The sequence below is a fragment of the Cygnus olor genome, chromosome 17, assembly GCF_009769625.2.
Source record: "Cygnus olor isolate bCygOlo1 chromosome 17, bCygOlo1.pri.v2, whole genome shotgun sequence".
NCBI classification, from domain to species: Eukaryota; Metazoa; Chordata; class Aves; order Anseriformes; family Anatidae; genus Cygnus; species Cygnus olor.
Window position 1 is genome coordinate 12,687,628 of NC_049185.1, and position 15,136 is coordinate 12,702,763.

At 47.6% G+C, this 15,136-nt stretch overlaps 1 protein-coding gene across 2 annotated transcripts; it reads left to right on the forward strand.

Annotated features, from left to right (window-relative positions):
- Positions 1-3: 3 nt before the first annotated feature.
- On the forward strand, positions 4-14,278 carry TMEM120B (transmembrane protein 120B). 2 transcript variants are annotated; one of them, XM_040577435.1, is made up of 12 exons: positions 4-180; positions 3,084-3,202; positions 4,803-4,919; positions 5,888-5,947; positions 6,545-6,640; positions 7,678-7,767; positions 9,795-9,860; positions 10,717-10,778; positions 11,033-11,125; positions 11,571-11,635; positions 11,802-11,870; positions 12,834-14,278. In XM_040577435.1, the coding sequence occupies exons 1-12, from the start codon at positions 112-114 to the stop codon at positions 12,945-12,947; spliced, it is 1,020 nt and encodes a 339-aa protein (XP_040433369.1). In that variant the 5' UTR covers positions 4-111; the 3' UTR covers positions 12,948-14,278. The 2 variants fall into 2 exon arrangements, with proteins under 2 accessions (XP_040433369.1, XP_040433370.1); XM_040577436.1 differs by lacking the exon at positions 11,802-11,870.
- The last annotated feature ends 858 nt before the right edge of the window (positions 14,279-15,136 follow it).

Here is a 15,136-nt window from a genome sequence, read left to right on the forward strand (position 1 = left end):
GTCAGGGGCGCGCGTGGCCCTCGCGGCCCCGGCTGCGGGCTCGCGCCGCCGCCCGCCGGCAGTGCTCGCGCCGCCTTGCAGCCGGTTCCCTGCGCCGCATTGCACCGCGCCATGAGGGTGCAGCTGGAGCGCTGCTGCGGCGAGTGGCGGGAGCTGGAGGAGGAGTTCCGGCAGCTCCAGGTGAGGCGCGCGCTGAGGGGCGGGCGGCGGGAATGGCCCCTGAGGGGCGGGGGGCGCCATGAGCCCGGCCCTGAGGTGGCAGCGCCACCCGTGTGTTCCCCCCCCCCCCAGCATGTCGTCCCCTCACGTCTCGCGCAGGCAGCCTCAAGGCAATCCCCAAACCCCAGCGGCTGTGGCGTGGCCGCCGGTCTCTGCGGGGTCGCCAAACGCGCCGCTGGGCTCCAGGGTCGGGTGGTTTCTCAGTTAAAAGTCAGTCAGGGGGGCGTGGGGGCGGCAGGCGGTGGTCGAAGGGTGCGGAGATGGGGCTCGGCTGTGGTAAAGCCCGCGGCATCCTCCTCCTGAGGGCCGCCGGTCTCCTCGCTGAGTGAAACTCAGCGAAACGCCGGCGGTTTGTGCCGGCCTGTCAGCAGGGGGACGTGGAGGTGACGGTGCGAGGTGCCGTGGTCCCACAGAGCGAGCAGGGCTGGCGGGGTCCGAGCGCCTCAGGGCTCGCGGTGTGGGCTTGGGTCCGACTGGAGGCTTCGGAGGACGGCTCTGCGCTCCCCAGCTGCGCTCGAATCAAACCACGACGTGTGGAGCAGGAAACCCGGCTCTTCAGTAAGACACTTCAGCATCCCGTCACGCTCAGGGTGCTCCCGCCCGTCTGTCTCATACTGGATGGCTGCGCTGAGTTGTGGGTCAGGGGCTGCGTCTTCCTTCTCCCGGAGAGGAGGACCTTGGGCTCTGCCGTTAGCTCCTGTCTCCGACACACCACCTGGCTCGGCGTGAGGTGCCGGGGCTGCGTGTGTTTTTGGAGAGGTTTGGGTTGCTGGGACAGCGCCTCGCCTCTGGAGCAGCAGCCTGAGGAAGAGCTCGGGGCTGTGGGGAATTGTGGTTTTGGGGCAGGGCCGGCTACAGCTTCGTAACCCTGGCTGTGGCCCCTGTGTGCTGTGGGAAAACGCCAGTTGCCCTGCAATGACTTATTAATTGAACCCTACATGTGAACACATAAAACGGGTTTTGATTAGGGAACTTAGACCTGCGAGGGCTCCCTGCGAATGTGGCTTAAATCCTGCAGACAAACGAGACTGTTGACCGCAAGCAGTTGACTGTTGCGAGCGCAATGGAAAACAGACCTCAGCGTCCCTGCAGAAAGCGCGAGGCAGCGGCAGTGGTGTTGGATGTGCTTGCCCTCGGTCTGCGGGCAAACGGGATAGTTGCGGCCCCAACTCTGCAAAACTTGTACGCTAGAGTGCAGGGATGGCTCTGATATCCCCTCCTGGGGAGCTCGTAGACCTGGGACAAAAATACCTCTCTATCCCTGGTACACGGGACCTTTGTTTTTTAAGGCACGATGCTTCCTAGGTGGAGAGCTGTGGCCACGCCTGACCCTCCAGGAAGGTATTTGGCCTGTGGATTGTGTGTTAGCAGAAAGACAGCTCCCTGCGCTGCCAGCGGGTCCCCTTTGTGTGCAGTCACTTGATGAATAAATAACTTCATTAGCAAATGTTATGTTGTTCTAGATACTAGCATCACTTTTAAATCATTATCCTGATATTTTGGGCTAGTGGTAGAGTTCACCAGTTCTCAACTTGCTTGTTTGCGTTTCCAATAAATACTTGAGCTTTTTCGGCAAAGAGCTTCTTACCCCCTTTTAGCAGCCTTTCCAAGGACACCGTTGCGTGACATCCAGAGAAGCAGAAGGAGTTGCTGGGCGATCCAGTGAGCCCCAGAGTTCTCAGCAGAACCAAACCAATCCTGCGGTGATGGGCGCTGCGGTGCCTCGACATGGTTAGGTTGGTTAGTAAGGTTTTCAAATGGGGTAGTGGAGCTCGTTTTATATCGCTGCTGTAAATAATGAACAGCCAGGTCTTAACGAGGAGGAGAGCAAAGATTCGTTTTGTGTGGCTTTAGCACTGTGTTTATGCCTAAGGAGAACTGGCAGCAATTTTCTGTGGTGTTACCTGAGATGTGCTGGTAGATAAAGCAAATGGCTATTTAACCCCTCCGTTCCCTCCTCGACACTGACTCTGCAAACTGTCTTCTGAGTTATAGCTCTTAAAAAGAATATTTTTCTCCTTAAACCAGGGCTAATGTTGAACTTCCACGTGATGATAAGGGGTCTGGCTCGCAGAGGGCCCTGATGCAAACCACTGCATGCCCAGACAGGCGCCGAACTTGTACGGGTTTGTTCGTGGTGTGGAATCTTCCATGTGGGCTTTATTTGCTAAAGAAGTCCTTGTGCACCTCCCTGCTGTGTTGGAGCGGGTCGAACGCAGGGTCCGGGACCTCCTGGGCCTTTTGCATCCTTTTCTCTGCTGGACGAGCTGTGGCATGGTTTCTGATGTGCTGGAGGAAGCAGTGGGCTGTGCTGGAGCAGCAAGTCGTGGGGCTTGGGGTGGCCGCAGTGGCCAGGAGGCTTGTCTAAATGCCCAGGTTGCGTTTTGCGGTCACTTTTGTAATTTATTTATTTTTCTTCCCCCTCTGGGTCCTCATCTCCTTTCCTCTTTTTTTCCAGATTGAATCTGGCTGTGAAATCAGAGTTCCTAAACTGCGATTTCTCCCCCCGTTTGCTGGGGATGGATGGGATCAAACATCTGCCTTGTTACAGGGTGGACTGGGAACAAGAAAGTCCCAGGTGGGGAAAGCTTGGCAGAAAGAGGAAATGAGATGAATGCCGAGAAGATGCTCTCTCTTTTGCAAGAACTTTTGTTAGTGTCCCTTTAAGCCGTGCTGGTTTGGTGTCACCCCTTGGTTGTCTGCCTGAGGGATTGGAGGCTGCTGTAATGGGGTGACGCGGGAAACCCCTCCCTGGGTGCCTGTTGACTCCCAAAAAAACAGGGCTTGCTTCCCTCACATGTGAGGACCCAATGCCGTCCGTAACCCAGAAGGGCTCTTCCTACCAAACCTCTCTTCCTCTGCAGGAAACGCACAAAGTTTACAGGCAGAAACTGGAGGAAGTCACCAGCTTGCAGACGGCCTGCAGCAGCTCCATACACCGGCAGAAGAAGACGTTAAGGGATCTGAAGCACAGCCTGCAACGGTAAGGGGAGGTCTGAAGGGGGGAGGAGGCAGGACTGGAATGTTTCTGCTTCCCAAAGGGCAGAAATGTTTGGGTTTTTAGCAGTTTAATATGTAGTCTGCGTCACAGTGGCAATTTTGCACCATATAAATCTTGAGTCACTTCCATTTATTGCAGTCAGGTAAAATGTTTGTAACCACATGAGAGATCGAGTCCTATAAATAAAGAAAACCCAGTAAGTCTTTGAGGGAGACTGAATGGGTTTGCATGCCTGCAGTAGGTGCAGTACTCTGTGGGACTGTGCTGCTTTCGGTCTGTGCGTTTTGCCAGGTGAGCAAAGCCTTACTCCATCCGCTGTGCTGGCAGGGCAGCGTCGGTCCTTGAACCTGCAGGTGTAACTTATCCCCGGGTGGATTTACAGCAGCGACTGTGTCTGTCTGTGAGGCTGCTCACCAGGAGCCACCAGCTCAGTTCCTTGGTACAGACCTCAAACACCACAGCTTGCTAACCTCCCAGTGCTAACCCCTCGCTCTCTCTTTTACATTGATTGGTAAAGCTGCAATGTGCAAGTAAATCATCAGCTGTGCGTTTTGTTACATCCTGGAATGTTTTATGCCTCAAGAGCTGCGGCCTCAATGAAAACTTTTGCTGGGCTGGGCCTGGCCAAGACTTCTAAACATCCCCTGGGTCCCAAGCCTTGCGGGGTTATGGGGGATAACTTTGGGGTCTCCGGGGGGGGTGCTGGGGTGGGCACAGGCTGATGCCTCTGCTCTCCGCAGTCTTTTTCGTGTGTTGTGCGTGATGGTGGTGTCTGCAGGCAGGCAGTTTGGGGGTTTTGGAGGGCTGGTAGCTACAAACATAGCTTGTAAATCCCTTCTCTGCAGGTAGAACAGCAGCGGTGAAAGGTAGGGTCATGCAGAGCCCTCCTCTTGCCCAGCACTGCCCAGCTGCACCCCCGCCCCTCCTAAAATGCCTGATTTCAGCAGAGTGAGAGCAGCAAGAAAAGCAAATTGGAGGTCCCTTCCCCCACCTGCTGTCCTCTGTCCAAGCTGCCATTGACTGTGTGGGGGCTGCATCAACCTTTCAGTTTAAATGAGTTTGACATCCTTTCAGTGGTGGCTCAGAAGGATGCCTGAGGTCTTTTTTGTTTGGTTTTTAGAGGCTGTACAGTGAGCTTTTGTCCTTCATGAGGAGTTTATGGGGTCTGGGCGTAGAGGCTTTTCACCTCCAAACGGAGCCCAGATCAGTTTGAGTGCTGTAAGGGCAGTGCCTGAAACTGCACGCAAACTTTCTGAAGTGGAAGGTGCTCCTACAAAAATGGCACAGTGTGCCTGAAGAGCTCCCAGTGGAAGAGGTACAGAGTGCTGACACTGAGCTGAGGTGAAAGAAGCTGGTTTGTACACCAGGCAGGTGAAATAACCCACAATGACACAAAACAGGCAGCGAAATAAAATTAGGGCTAAGCCAGATGTTGCTGTGGAAAAACAGGAGAGAAGTGCACAGTGGCATAAATTTACAGTTAGCTTTTTAACAGCATGAACTTTATGACAAAGTCCTTTTCCCTTAAAGAAAAAGCAGGTAAAAATATAAAGGGGAGGATCTTGTTTCTGTGTTTTTGCAGGTGCAAGCCCAGAGCTACTCCTGAAGAATTTGCTCTCATACAGCAGATCAGCACCCAGATCAAAGAGAGGCAAAATGCCTTCTTTGACATGGAAGCCTACTTGCCAAAGAAGAACGGGTAAGTGCTTTGCCAGGAGAGGCACGCACTCCAGGAAAGCTGATCTTTGAGTGTTCACAGCGGTGTTGTTCCCACAGGATAATGTGCATGCTGAAGAAATACATGTACAACTGGATTAGTCATAAATCTCTTGCTGAGCTGCTGTCAGTTGTACACAGAATTCATGAGCTGGAAGTGTATGTAAATGTGCTGTGCGTAGGCACAGGTTTTCTTGTTAAAATAGTAGTTAAATCTGCATCCGTGAGAGCTCATGGAATTCACTGTTCCAGTGACATTTTCCTGTGATAGTTTTTTTAAGACAGTCAGTATGAAATTTCCCCCCTCTTTCATTTATTTAATTTTTCTTCCTCCCAAATATTGCTTTCAACTGACTTAAAATTTGTGCTTTGCTTTAACTGGGGTTGCTGGGATGTATTTTGTGCAGTTGTCAAGGGCTGTGCAACCCTGGCGGTCAGGAGATGCTGATGCGGAGTAAACCGAGCCAAGTGACTTGATTTCTACCCTTGATTTGTTTCCTTTCCCCTTCCCAAGTCTGCTGCTTCTGTCTGCGTGGTGAGATGAGCGTTTTGGGTGGAAATGCTCTGGGGTGGGGAACTGATATGAAATGAAGAAGCTGGTAAAAGGTGCTGCAGCATTGCGGGTGGAGCATTCTGCCGGAAACTTTTCTTCCAGCTTCTCCACGTTTTTTTATTTTCTTATAGCGTATAATAATCATCTCACCCTCAGACCATAGCATGGAAAAGGGACCAGGAAAAGAAACCTTTTCTCTAACTTCTTGGAAATGCTGACTGAACTTTCTGCGTTTAAATCTTCTTCGGTGGTCTGTATTTCCAGTTTGCTTTAATCAAAAACCTACAGCAAAATGCGTCTGGGCAGCTAAAATGATCTCTTAAGCTCTGATCTGTGTCAGCTGCGGTGTTCAGAGCAAACAGCCTTACGTGGGTCCGCTCTCGTTTTTTGTCTTCCAGTTTGTACTTAAATCTTGTGCTGGGAAACGTGAATGTAACCCTCCTGAGTAACCAAGCAAAGTAAGTGAGCGTTTCCATACAGGCGTGTTTGGGGCTAGCAGGGGGTGTATGCTGCAGTCCAGAGACAGGAATGGCTTTCTCTTAGACCTGATTCAAGGTCGTCTGTCAGGATCAGGTAAGTCAGACTGAGACAGGCCAAGCTAAAGCTTCCTTTAGCTCCAGTGGGTTTTGTCCCTCGTTGACTTTTAAGCCCAGCCAGGGCTGTTGCCTTAGTTGTAAGGGAGTTTCAGCTGGGTTTTGCAACAAAAAATCATAGTGAGTTCCAGGCATACAGGGCTCCAGAAAATGGAGATTTTTCTTTTATATAAATCTGAGAAATAAAGAGAGCTGCTGCTGCTTAACCTGGCAACCCAGAAACCAGCTCTTAGTGACTGAAGCTGTTGAGTTGTTTTGCAGCATCATGGTCATGCACGTGAAATGCTGCTTTTCATCGCTGCTAGCTGATTTTTTAAATGTTTCAAGTAAAATCTCTTGTCTTTTGGTTTGGGATGTGGATTTGTATCTGGTTTGAAAAGAAGTGAAGCCACATCCAGTAAAACCTCCGTTTACACCCACGTGATGTGTGACATTCCATGCTCTGTGCTTTTTTCCTTCCAGGTTCGCCTACAAAGATGAGTATGAGAAGTTCAAACTTTATCTCACAATCATCTTGTTACTCGGGGCTGTGGCCTGCAGGTTTATTCTTCACTACAGGTAAGCTTGCATTTTTTTACTTTCAACCAAGTGTTTTGAATACAAATGTGCTGGATTAGAAACTGATTCATTTGAACTAATTGCCAGAGACCAGGAGATGGGTGCAGGCTGTATTTGGGCTTTGAACAGTTGTGGTTCCCCAGTAGGGGAGCTTCTGTACCTGTTTTTCAGTGCAGGCAGGACCTGTATTTTAGCTACTTGCTTTTTCTTGATTAACATTTTAGGAGTTTGTTATAACCAATAGAAATCACAACATGATAGTCCTGATCTGTTGTTTTTCTGGTGTTGCACTGTGCTTGGGAAAGAGTGGTTTGTTTTGTTTGCAGGTTGTCCCGGGTAGGTACCAGCACCGTGCTGTAGCTCTGGGGTTGCAAACACCACACAAGAGGGCATTTCCATCAAATGGTTAGACCAGAAATGTAATCTTTAGGTCACAATAATGCATCACCAGCAAGCCTCCACTATTCGGTTTTGCTTAAAAACCAGCCAGGTCTTTTAGCTGGACCCTTCCATCGACGTCTCTGTGGATCGTACCAGGGACTGGTGCTGATGTATGGAGGCTGTCCCAAATTCCTGTGACTTCAGGGGGCTGCAGTGGCAAAATAAAGACACTTTTACCCCCAGAGTGTAGTACTCTTCTGTTCTTTTAGTTGATTGGATTTACAGAGATCTCATCGAATCTCCTCATTGAATTAGCCTGGAAATGCTTCTCTAAATTGGATCATCTGGTGCTTCCATGGTGTTTTCTCTCCTTCAGAAGGAATTAATGTCATCTCTGCATACCTGCTTATCGGCTAAAGCTCTGCAGCGTTATATCATTGGGCACTTCCCAGGGTAAAGGACTCTCAGCTTGGCAGCAGTGCCAATACCTGCGGCTCTGCATGTGGATTAGAGATTCCCAGGATAGGGACTTTGTGTCCATGACCTCACTTGGGCAGGCTTTCATCCTCCCAAGGGAAGGGAGGGAAAATAGGGATTTTGAAATGTCTCTGTAATTAACAGGATTTCTTTTTACTGTGCTTTTTTCTTTTTAACAGGGTGACAGATGAAGTGTTTAACTTTCTGTTAGTGTGGTATTACTGCACGCTGACGATACGGGAAAGCATTCTTATTAGCAATGGATCAAGGTACTGTGCCAACTCCAAAAACTATTTAAAGCATGAAACGTCCATAAAATTAAAACAAGCAACAAAAGCAGATTCAATTTGGCGCCGAAGCCCAGCAAATCTGAGATGTTGATTCCTCTCTGCAGGGTCTGTTGTCCCTGTTCCTCTCCCCGGTTTCTTCTAAGGGCAGATGTGGCCATGTGGGGCTTGTGTAGGGAGGAGAAGGCACAGTTTCTGCAAGTCTGGACCAAGAAATTACAGGGTGTTGGATGTTTTTCATAGCTACGGGTTAGTTGTAGATGTGATCTGGGATGTAATTATGTGTGTTTTCAGTGACCAACCCAGATGCTGACTTTGTACCTTCTCTTGTCTGTAGTGGTACCTGTATGTGTGTTGGTATGCTGCCATACGCTCGTGAGAAAAAGGGAGCAGGAGCTGAGTCACTGTCTGGTTTATGCCATGCGGCCAGCGCGATCGCTCTGCGGGTCACTGCAGCATGTCCCGAGGCGTTTGACTAAATTACAGTTGTGTCAAAGGAAAATTGGTGGCTAAGAGGAAATAATTGTATAAAGAGCTCGGAACACAAGTAAAGTGTTGGGAGAAGTAAACTGAAAGGTGATCCTTGCTCCAACCCCTAATTTCTTATGACACCTTTAGCAGGACTATCCTAAACTACCCCTCTTCTATCTGGAGTTTATTTAGATTATCAGATTTTCCAGTGTCCTAATCCCATTGCATTTTGGCACTGAGCTTGCCACTTGTGCAGCGTACGGGGTTACCAAGCGCACCCTGAGCATCACTAGAGCAAGAGAATGCAGGAAGGAGAAGTGCAGTTTTTCGTCTGGGACTTTTACCTGATTAGTTCCATAGCCCCGCATGCAGCTGTTGAGGAGCTTGGCTGCTCCCCTGCAGGGCTGCCTGCCAGAGAAGGCTGGCACTGGTGATGGTGCGAGGACCGCTGAGTGTGCGAACCCTTCTCAGGGTGTGGGTGAGCCAAGAGAAGTGACAGGAAAAATCAAAATGAAGCAAACCTTGAGCCGGCTCTTCCTGCTCCGGCTGCAGTTGTCTTTCTGGCGCTGTCATCCCTTCCCTCCTCCCACAAGCCCTTGGAGCAGTAGGAATTTCAGGGCGTCCCCTGACTTCCCCAGCACCCTGGGAAGCTCTGAGCAGCCTGGGGAGGGAGTCCTTGTCCTGGCTGTGGAGAGCAATAACTCGTCCTGCTTCTGCTGTGCCTCTTGCTTTTACTCTGGGGGAGCTTGAAGAAGTTGCTTAAATTTGCACTTGCGTAGCTTGACCTGGAGTCTTGTCATAGATTCGAGCAATAACCTGAAGGTTGTGTCCCTGCTTTTCATCATCCAGATGGGCTGGCACAGGGCGTGGGTAAACCCCAGCAATCGCCACATCTCTTCCGAGGCGTGAGTCTGCATGCAGGCTTGCTGCTGGGCGAGTGGCTGCTGCTGCAACACTTGCAGCTTCCCTGTTGCATTAATTAATGAGGCTTCTGACGTGTCTCAGTTGCAGTGCATGTGCCTGGCACCAGTCCTGGGGAGCAGCTGTGATGGAGATGTGGTGGCAGCAGCCAATGTGCTCCATCCAGCCCGTGGCATTTGCAAAAGAAAATTATTTCTGTCCAGTTTGCTGGCGTTACAGCTAGCCACTAACAATGAGTGAGGCATCTCCCCACTGACCACGGAGCTTGAGGCTGTGCAGGGCGTGTGAGAGCTGAACACGGCGAGCTCTGTGAGGTGCAAAGGAAAAGTTTGCAAGGATGGGAGGTGGCTTGCCTGTGTGCAGCAGAGAAACCTCTGGTTGACATGGGCAGTGTGGGCTGCCTCGGCTGCCCCTGCTTGTCATCGGTAACAAACTCCTGATGTCCCTTCTTGGTTTCTTGGCAAGTCCTTTGTTGCCACCACCTTAGTTTTTGTTCGTTTGATTTGGGCCATCTATTTATCCATGCTCCAGTCAGGATTATTTTTTGTCTTTAAAGCCAGACCTAAATAGTTAAAATTCATGTTTTCTGTCTAACTGCCGTATTTTTTTCTGTTCAGGATCAAAGGCTGGTGGGTGTCTCATCACTATGTCTCCACATTCCTGTCTGGAGTAATGTTAACGTGGTGAGTTTGCGTTCTCCTGCTCACAGTGCTTTAAGCTGTGTGCGTCATCTGAGCATATTAATCCAGTGTGGCCACATAGCTGCATCTGCCCAGGCACACAGCAAAGCATCAAACTTGTCTGATGGTACGGATGTTTTCAGTGATAAATACAACACTCTGCAAGTTTGTTTTTACACAGCTGGTTTAAAAAAAAAAAAGTCTCCCAACTTCTATTTCTGTATAAGCTGAGCAAAACAAGCAGCATTTCTCTTTAGAGAGGGAGAGTGACGCAAAATGAATTGTTTGGTGCCTTATCACCCAGATTACAAACCAACTATAAAGCGAAAAAAGCAAGTTACATTCCAGCGTGGTGGTGTTGGTGAAAGAACACAGCAACGCACCCTGTGTGTGGTTCCTGTATGACCCACTTCAGCTTTGTTTGGCGTGAACTGATTAGTTAGTAAGTAAGAATTGTTTTGAAACAACGTGTTTTTGTTCTGAATCTCTAAGGAGATCATACAGACCTTTTGCTGCAGTGGCTGTATCCTGAACTATTGTTAAGGAGCACAAGCATCCCTGCTCCACTGCTTTAATTCGTAACGTGGACGCTGCTGAATGGCTTTGATTGCTGCCTGGAGGAAACTGCAACAGGCAAATCAATAAGAGGGGGCAGCCTAATCAATCAGACCGCTTGCTGCCTGCCAGAGCAGCGATGTGCGGCTGTAGCACCCTTTCTGGACTCCAGATGGGGTGGAGCAGGCTGGGCACCAGCTGCTTATTTCATTTTCTAATGGGATTCTTGGCTGACAAGGGGATGGGCGCTGCATTGTATGCTTTTCGTCAAATAAATAGACTTCCTTTTGTATTTTGCTTTCAGGCCAGATGGACTCATGTATCAAATGTTTCGCAGTCAATTTTTAGCATTTTCAATATTTCAGAGTGAGTATATCTTACCTTGGTATTTCATGGGATAAAATCGTTTCCTACCTGGTACGCTTAGAAGAAAACAGATCTGCTTCCTAAATACTGGAGTATTACACTGTGCAAATATAAACAGTATCACACAACAAATATACAATGTACAAGCATAAACAATAATTAAATACTATTGGATTAAATATATCAAACTATTTTAATAATGTCTCTAATACTTCTGAATAGCCAGTGCAATGATGCTTTCATTTATTCTCCAGGTTGTGTTCAGTTCCTACAATATTATTATCAAAGGGGCTGCCTTTATAGACTCCGTGCTTTGGGGGAGAGAAACCACTTGGACCTTACTGTAGGTGAGGTTGTCTGCGATGCTTCATTCGCAAAATTGCGTTATGTCAGACAGAAGGGGCAGGTTTGGGAGGCAGTGATACCGAGATGGCTTTGTGGCCTTCAGAGATTTCAGATTTGCACAGCTGTTATCCCCCTCCCCTGCTGCCTCTGGTACAAAGGCAGGAATGGTGGCAAGTCTTTTATCATCCTCCTCGGGTCCTGCAGGGTGGAAATGGAGTTCTCTTATCTCCATCAACTCTTGAGAGCATTAAGATGGTTGTGTTGTTCATCCCCATCTTCATCTTCCTCCCATTACCACACCTTCAAGTTCTTATTTTAACCTAGCTGATTATTGCTGAGCAGTAGAGGAATAATCCTTATGGGGCGGTCTGGTTGTGACGAGCTGCAGCTTGGGATGTGTCCTGGCTTGCCTGTGCTAACTCCCTCTCTTCTGTTAACGTTTTGCAGAAGGATTTCAGTCCTGGATGTGGCGGGGGCTGACGTTTCTCCTTCCATTCTTGTTCTTTGGGCATGTAAGTTGGGCTGTTCTGTTCCCTCCTCTGCCATGTGGGGCCTGGGGAGGGTGTGCTGGTGGTGCTGTGGTTGTAGTACGGTAACAAGGTGCTTCAGATCACACATACCTGTGCCAAACAATTCTAAATTTTTGCTGGTAATTAAATTGCTTCTTTTTCTTTTTAGTTCTGGCAGCTATATAATGCAATCACACTTTTTGGATTGTCAAGGCATAAGGAGTGCAAAGAATGGCAGGTGGGTGTTGGTTCTGCTCAGAAAAAACACACAGCAGGGAAAGAGGGATGCTTTAACCACATCCTCAAAAATACTTGGCTATCTGACCCCATGTAAATATCTCAGGATGATGTGGCACAGAGCCTATACAAGAGAATTCTAAATAACTGAAATACTGTATGGAAACTTGCACCCATGGGTGACCACACAAAATGAAAAGCAGAAAGTGTAGGGGAAAGAACATTCATTTGGGTAAATATCTCACCATGTTTTTCATGTACATGGGCATTTAACATCAGTGGCTGCGGAGCTGGTGGCTCTTTTTTATGGTTAAACCATGGGTTACATGCTTAAAAACAAGGTAGCAAAAGTAAGAAGACAATGAATCAGTTCAAAAATATATTATACACTTCACAGCCCCAGTGTTAGGGACCCTTCCACTTCTTTTCTTAGTTGCTGTCACCCATCAAATGCGTCTATCCATTTTCCAACTATCCAGTTAGCTCTGTAGAGCCAGGCTGATCACAGATGATGGTGCATTTGACCATGTCACATCCGTAGTGGTGCAGATAATCTTTATTTTGGTCAGATCCTGCTGTAGCTTGCATACTCACTTTGTCACATAATGCTAATCCAATAGATTGGATTTAATAATTTGATTCTCCTGGCTGTAAGAGTCCAGATGTTGAATGGAAATAATTTAAAAAATGAACCATGTTGTAATATTAAAAAGCAGTAAATGCTACTTAATCATGATAAAACATACTTCCCATTTAACTCAGAACTAGGTGCGCAGGTGTGTGTTTGTCTCCAATCTTCTTTCCTGGTGTGATAATAGATCCCTGGACTTGCTAACCAGACCCCATCAGAGCCTGCTTAAATGTGGAAACAGTATCTCTGCCCCAATTCATCTGACCCTTAACACTTTTTTTTTTTTCTTTTAACCTTTTTTGTTTGTTTTCTCTTCCCCCCCCCCTTCCTCAGGTTTGTGTGTTGGCTTTCACATTTCTGCTGCTCTTCCTCGGGAACTTCCTCACTACTCTCAAAGTGGTGCACACGAAGTTGCAGAAGAACAAAGACAAAATGAAGAAGCTGTGAACCTACCAGGGTGTGCTGGATGCCAACATGGGAACTCGGTGTCCCAGCGCCTGCAGCAGGCGCTCGGCGTTGGACAGCGCCTCCTGAACCTCTGCTATGCTGTGAACGGACTTGGAAGGACTCGTCTGTCCCCATGCTTGGTGAAAGATGTGGACTCTTCCAGCACAGACTCAGTATTAAGCAAGCATGGCTCTCCAGTCTGCAGTCCTGCTATTTATGTATATTTAATACAAAACGTGTTTGCATTTGGTTTTTCTGTGTGTATATATAGCAGCATGCACCTGCCTGGCAAAAAGCCAGCATTGGGAGAATGTGGGATTTACTGTAATTCCAGTCCTGGAATGATATTTAACACTTTCCAGTTTTATTATTTAACTCTGGGTATTGAATTTTTAAAGCTTTACGAACACTCCAGGTTGCTCAGTAATACAGACTGAATGCTGTTTTCAAAAGCATTTGTTTAAAGCATATTTTCAGTGGCAATACTAACCTATGTGTACTGTGAAAAAAAGCCCATCTTTGTACCATACTGCTGCTATATACACTTTTAAAAAGCTATTTAAAAAAGAGAAATCCTCTTAAACAAGCAAGCAAAAACAGTTGTGAAATGGCAGGAAAGTCGGCTAGCCCTCTTCCAGGGAGATCAGGTAATCTGCCCAAGCCTGGAAAACACCTAAAAAAATAAACTGTAATTTGCAGCTGCTTTATCCCCTTTTTAATAACCAACACGCTGCCCTTTGAGTTGTTCTTCTGAGACAGCGTTTTTTTTGAAAATGGTCTTGATCAGTGGCAGTAAGTGCAGTTGCACTTCAGTTCCCATTTTCGATACTTCTTTGCTCCCAGTGCCATTCTGGAAAGGTGAAGAGAGGCTAAGCAGAAGTATGAAATGCTTCCTTTAAATACTGTACTTGTACCAAGCGTTAAGAGAATGTAAACACTTGTTTGGAAGGACAGCTGAGGAGAAATACTGACTCCCATCCCACTGAACTCCTTCTGCTTCTTGAACTTAGTTGAATAAGCTTTTTTTGGGTGCTTTAACATCTGCACCTCTGAAGCCCAGCTGCAGTAGTGTGAGCTGCTTTATGCAGCCCGTTTCTCAGCTGTGCTGGCTTCCTGGGAGCTAGCACAAGGCCCAGACTGGGCAAAGGGCTTTGGCAGGGTGATCTGAAAACTACGTCCTTCTCCCACTAAGTGTGCTCATGAAGAAATACATATGCACTATATACTTTAAATGGTTTCATTAGTTATTTTGTTGCTGCAAGGCTAGCAAAATTACCTTTACAGTGTCTGTCCTGTGGGCATGAACAATAAACTGCCGTTTGCATATTTTGAACAACTTTCACGCTAGCTGGGCTGTATCTTGCTACTTTTGACTTCTGCATAGCATTTGTTGATTTTTTTCTTTGTCTTTGAACTCTCTATTTATGAAATGTAAATTATTTTATTTTGAGAGCAATGCTGCATCCTGCTGGATCTGAGCAATGGACCTGGTACTCCAGGGGTGAGGGAGCTCTGCACATGGCAAGTAACTTGAATTCTGCAGCATGAGAATCTCGGATTGTAAAAGCAAGGAAAGATTCCAGCCGTGGAGCTGAGGGTAAATGTGGTAACCTCCTGCGTGTCCATGTTTCAGTCGCTTACCGGGTAAGGTCACGTGTGGTTTTGTCTTTCACTGACAAATGTCTTCTCGTGGAGAAACGGCTGCACAATTTGTGGATTTTTTTCTATACTTATAAAAGATGTGCAAAAAAACCTGATCTTTAAAAAAAAAATCCATTTTAAGCTTGTAGGGATCCGTACGCCTTAGCTAATTCAAAGCAAGTTAGGGAGAAAAAACTGGAATTTCAAGGATCAAGGTCTATTTATCCCACATCTAAAATAATGATGGATCATTCCAAAAGAATTTTCCACCAGCTGGTCATGTAAGAAGCAGAGGATAAAACTGCATGAAATCTGAATGATGTGCAGTTATCAGGCTCCTCATGGAAGCGTTTGTCTAACAGTAGACCCCTGGCATACGATGCCCAAGCTTCCTGGCAAAAGCCTGTGTATTGTTACTGTTAGGCAAGTCATAGAATCAGAAAATCGAAGTCTGTCTTTCCCTTAGGATGGGCAGTAGTTTGCCTTGGAAAGAAAACCTGTAACACCTGTACTGCAGAAACCTCTTTCACCCTCACAGCTTTGGTTTA

Bases quoted from the DNA above. Each gene is read 5' to 3' on its own strand.
- TMEM120B (XM_040577435.1), top strand. From the start codon at position 112: ATGAGGGTGCAGCTGGAGCGCTGCTGCGGCGAGTGGCGGGAGCTGGAG. The intron at 4,920-5,887 runs GTAAGTGCTTTG...TTTGTCTTCCAG, and splicing joins TACTTGCCAAAGAAGAACGG to TTTGTACTTAAATCTTGTGC. The intron at 5,948-6,544 runs GTAAGTGAGCGT...TTTTCCTTCCAG, and splicing joins CTCCTGAGTAACCAAGCAAA to GTTCGCCTACAAAGATGAGT.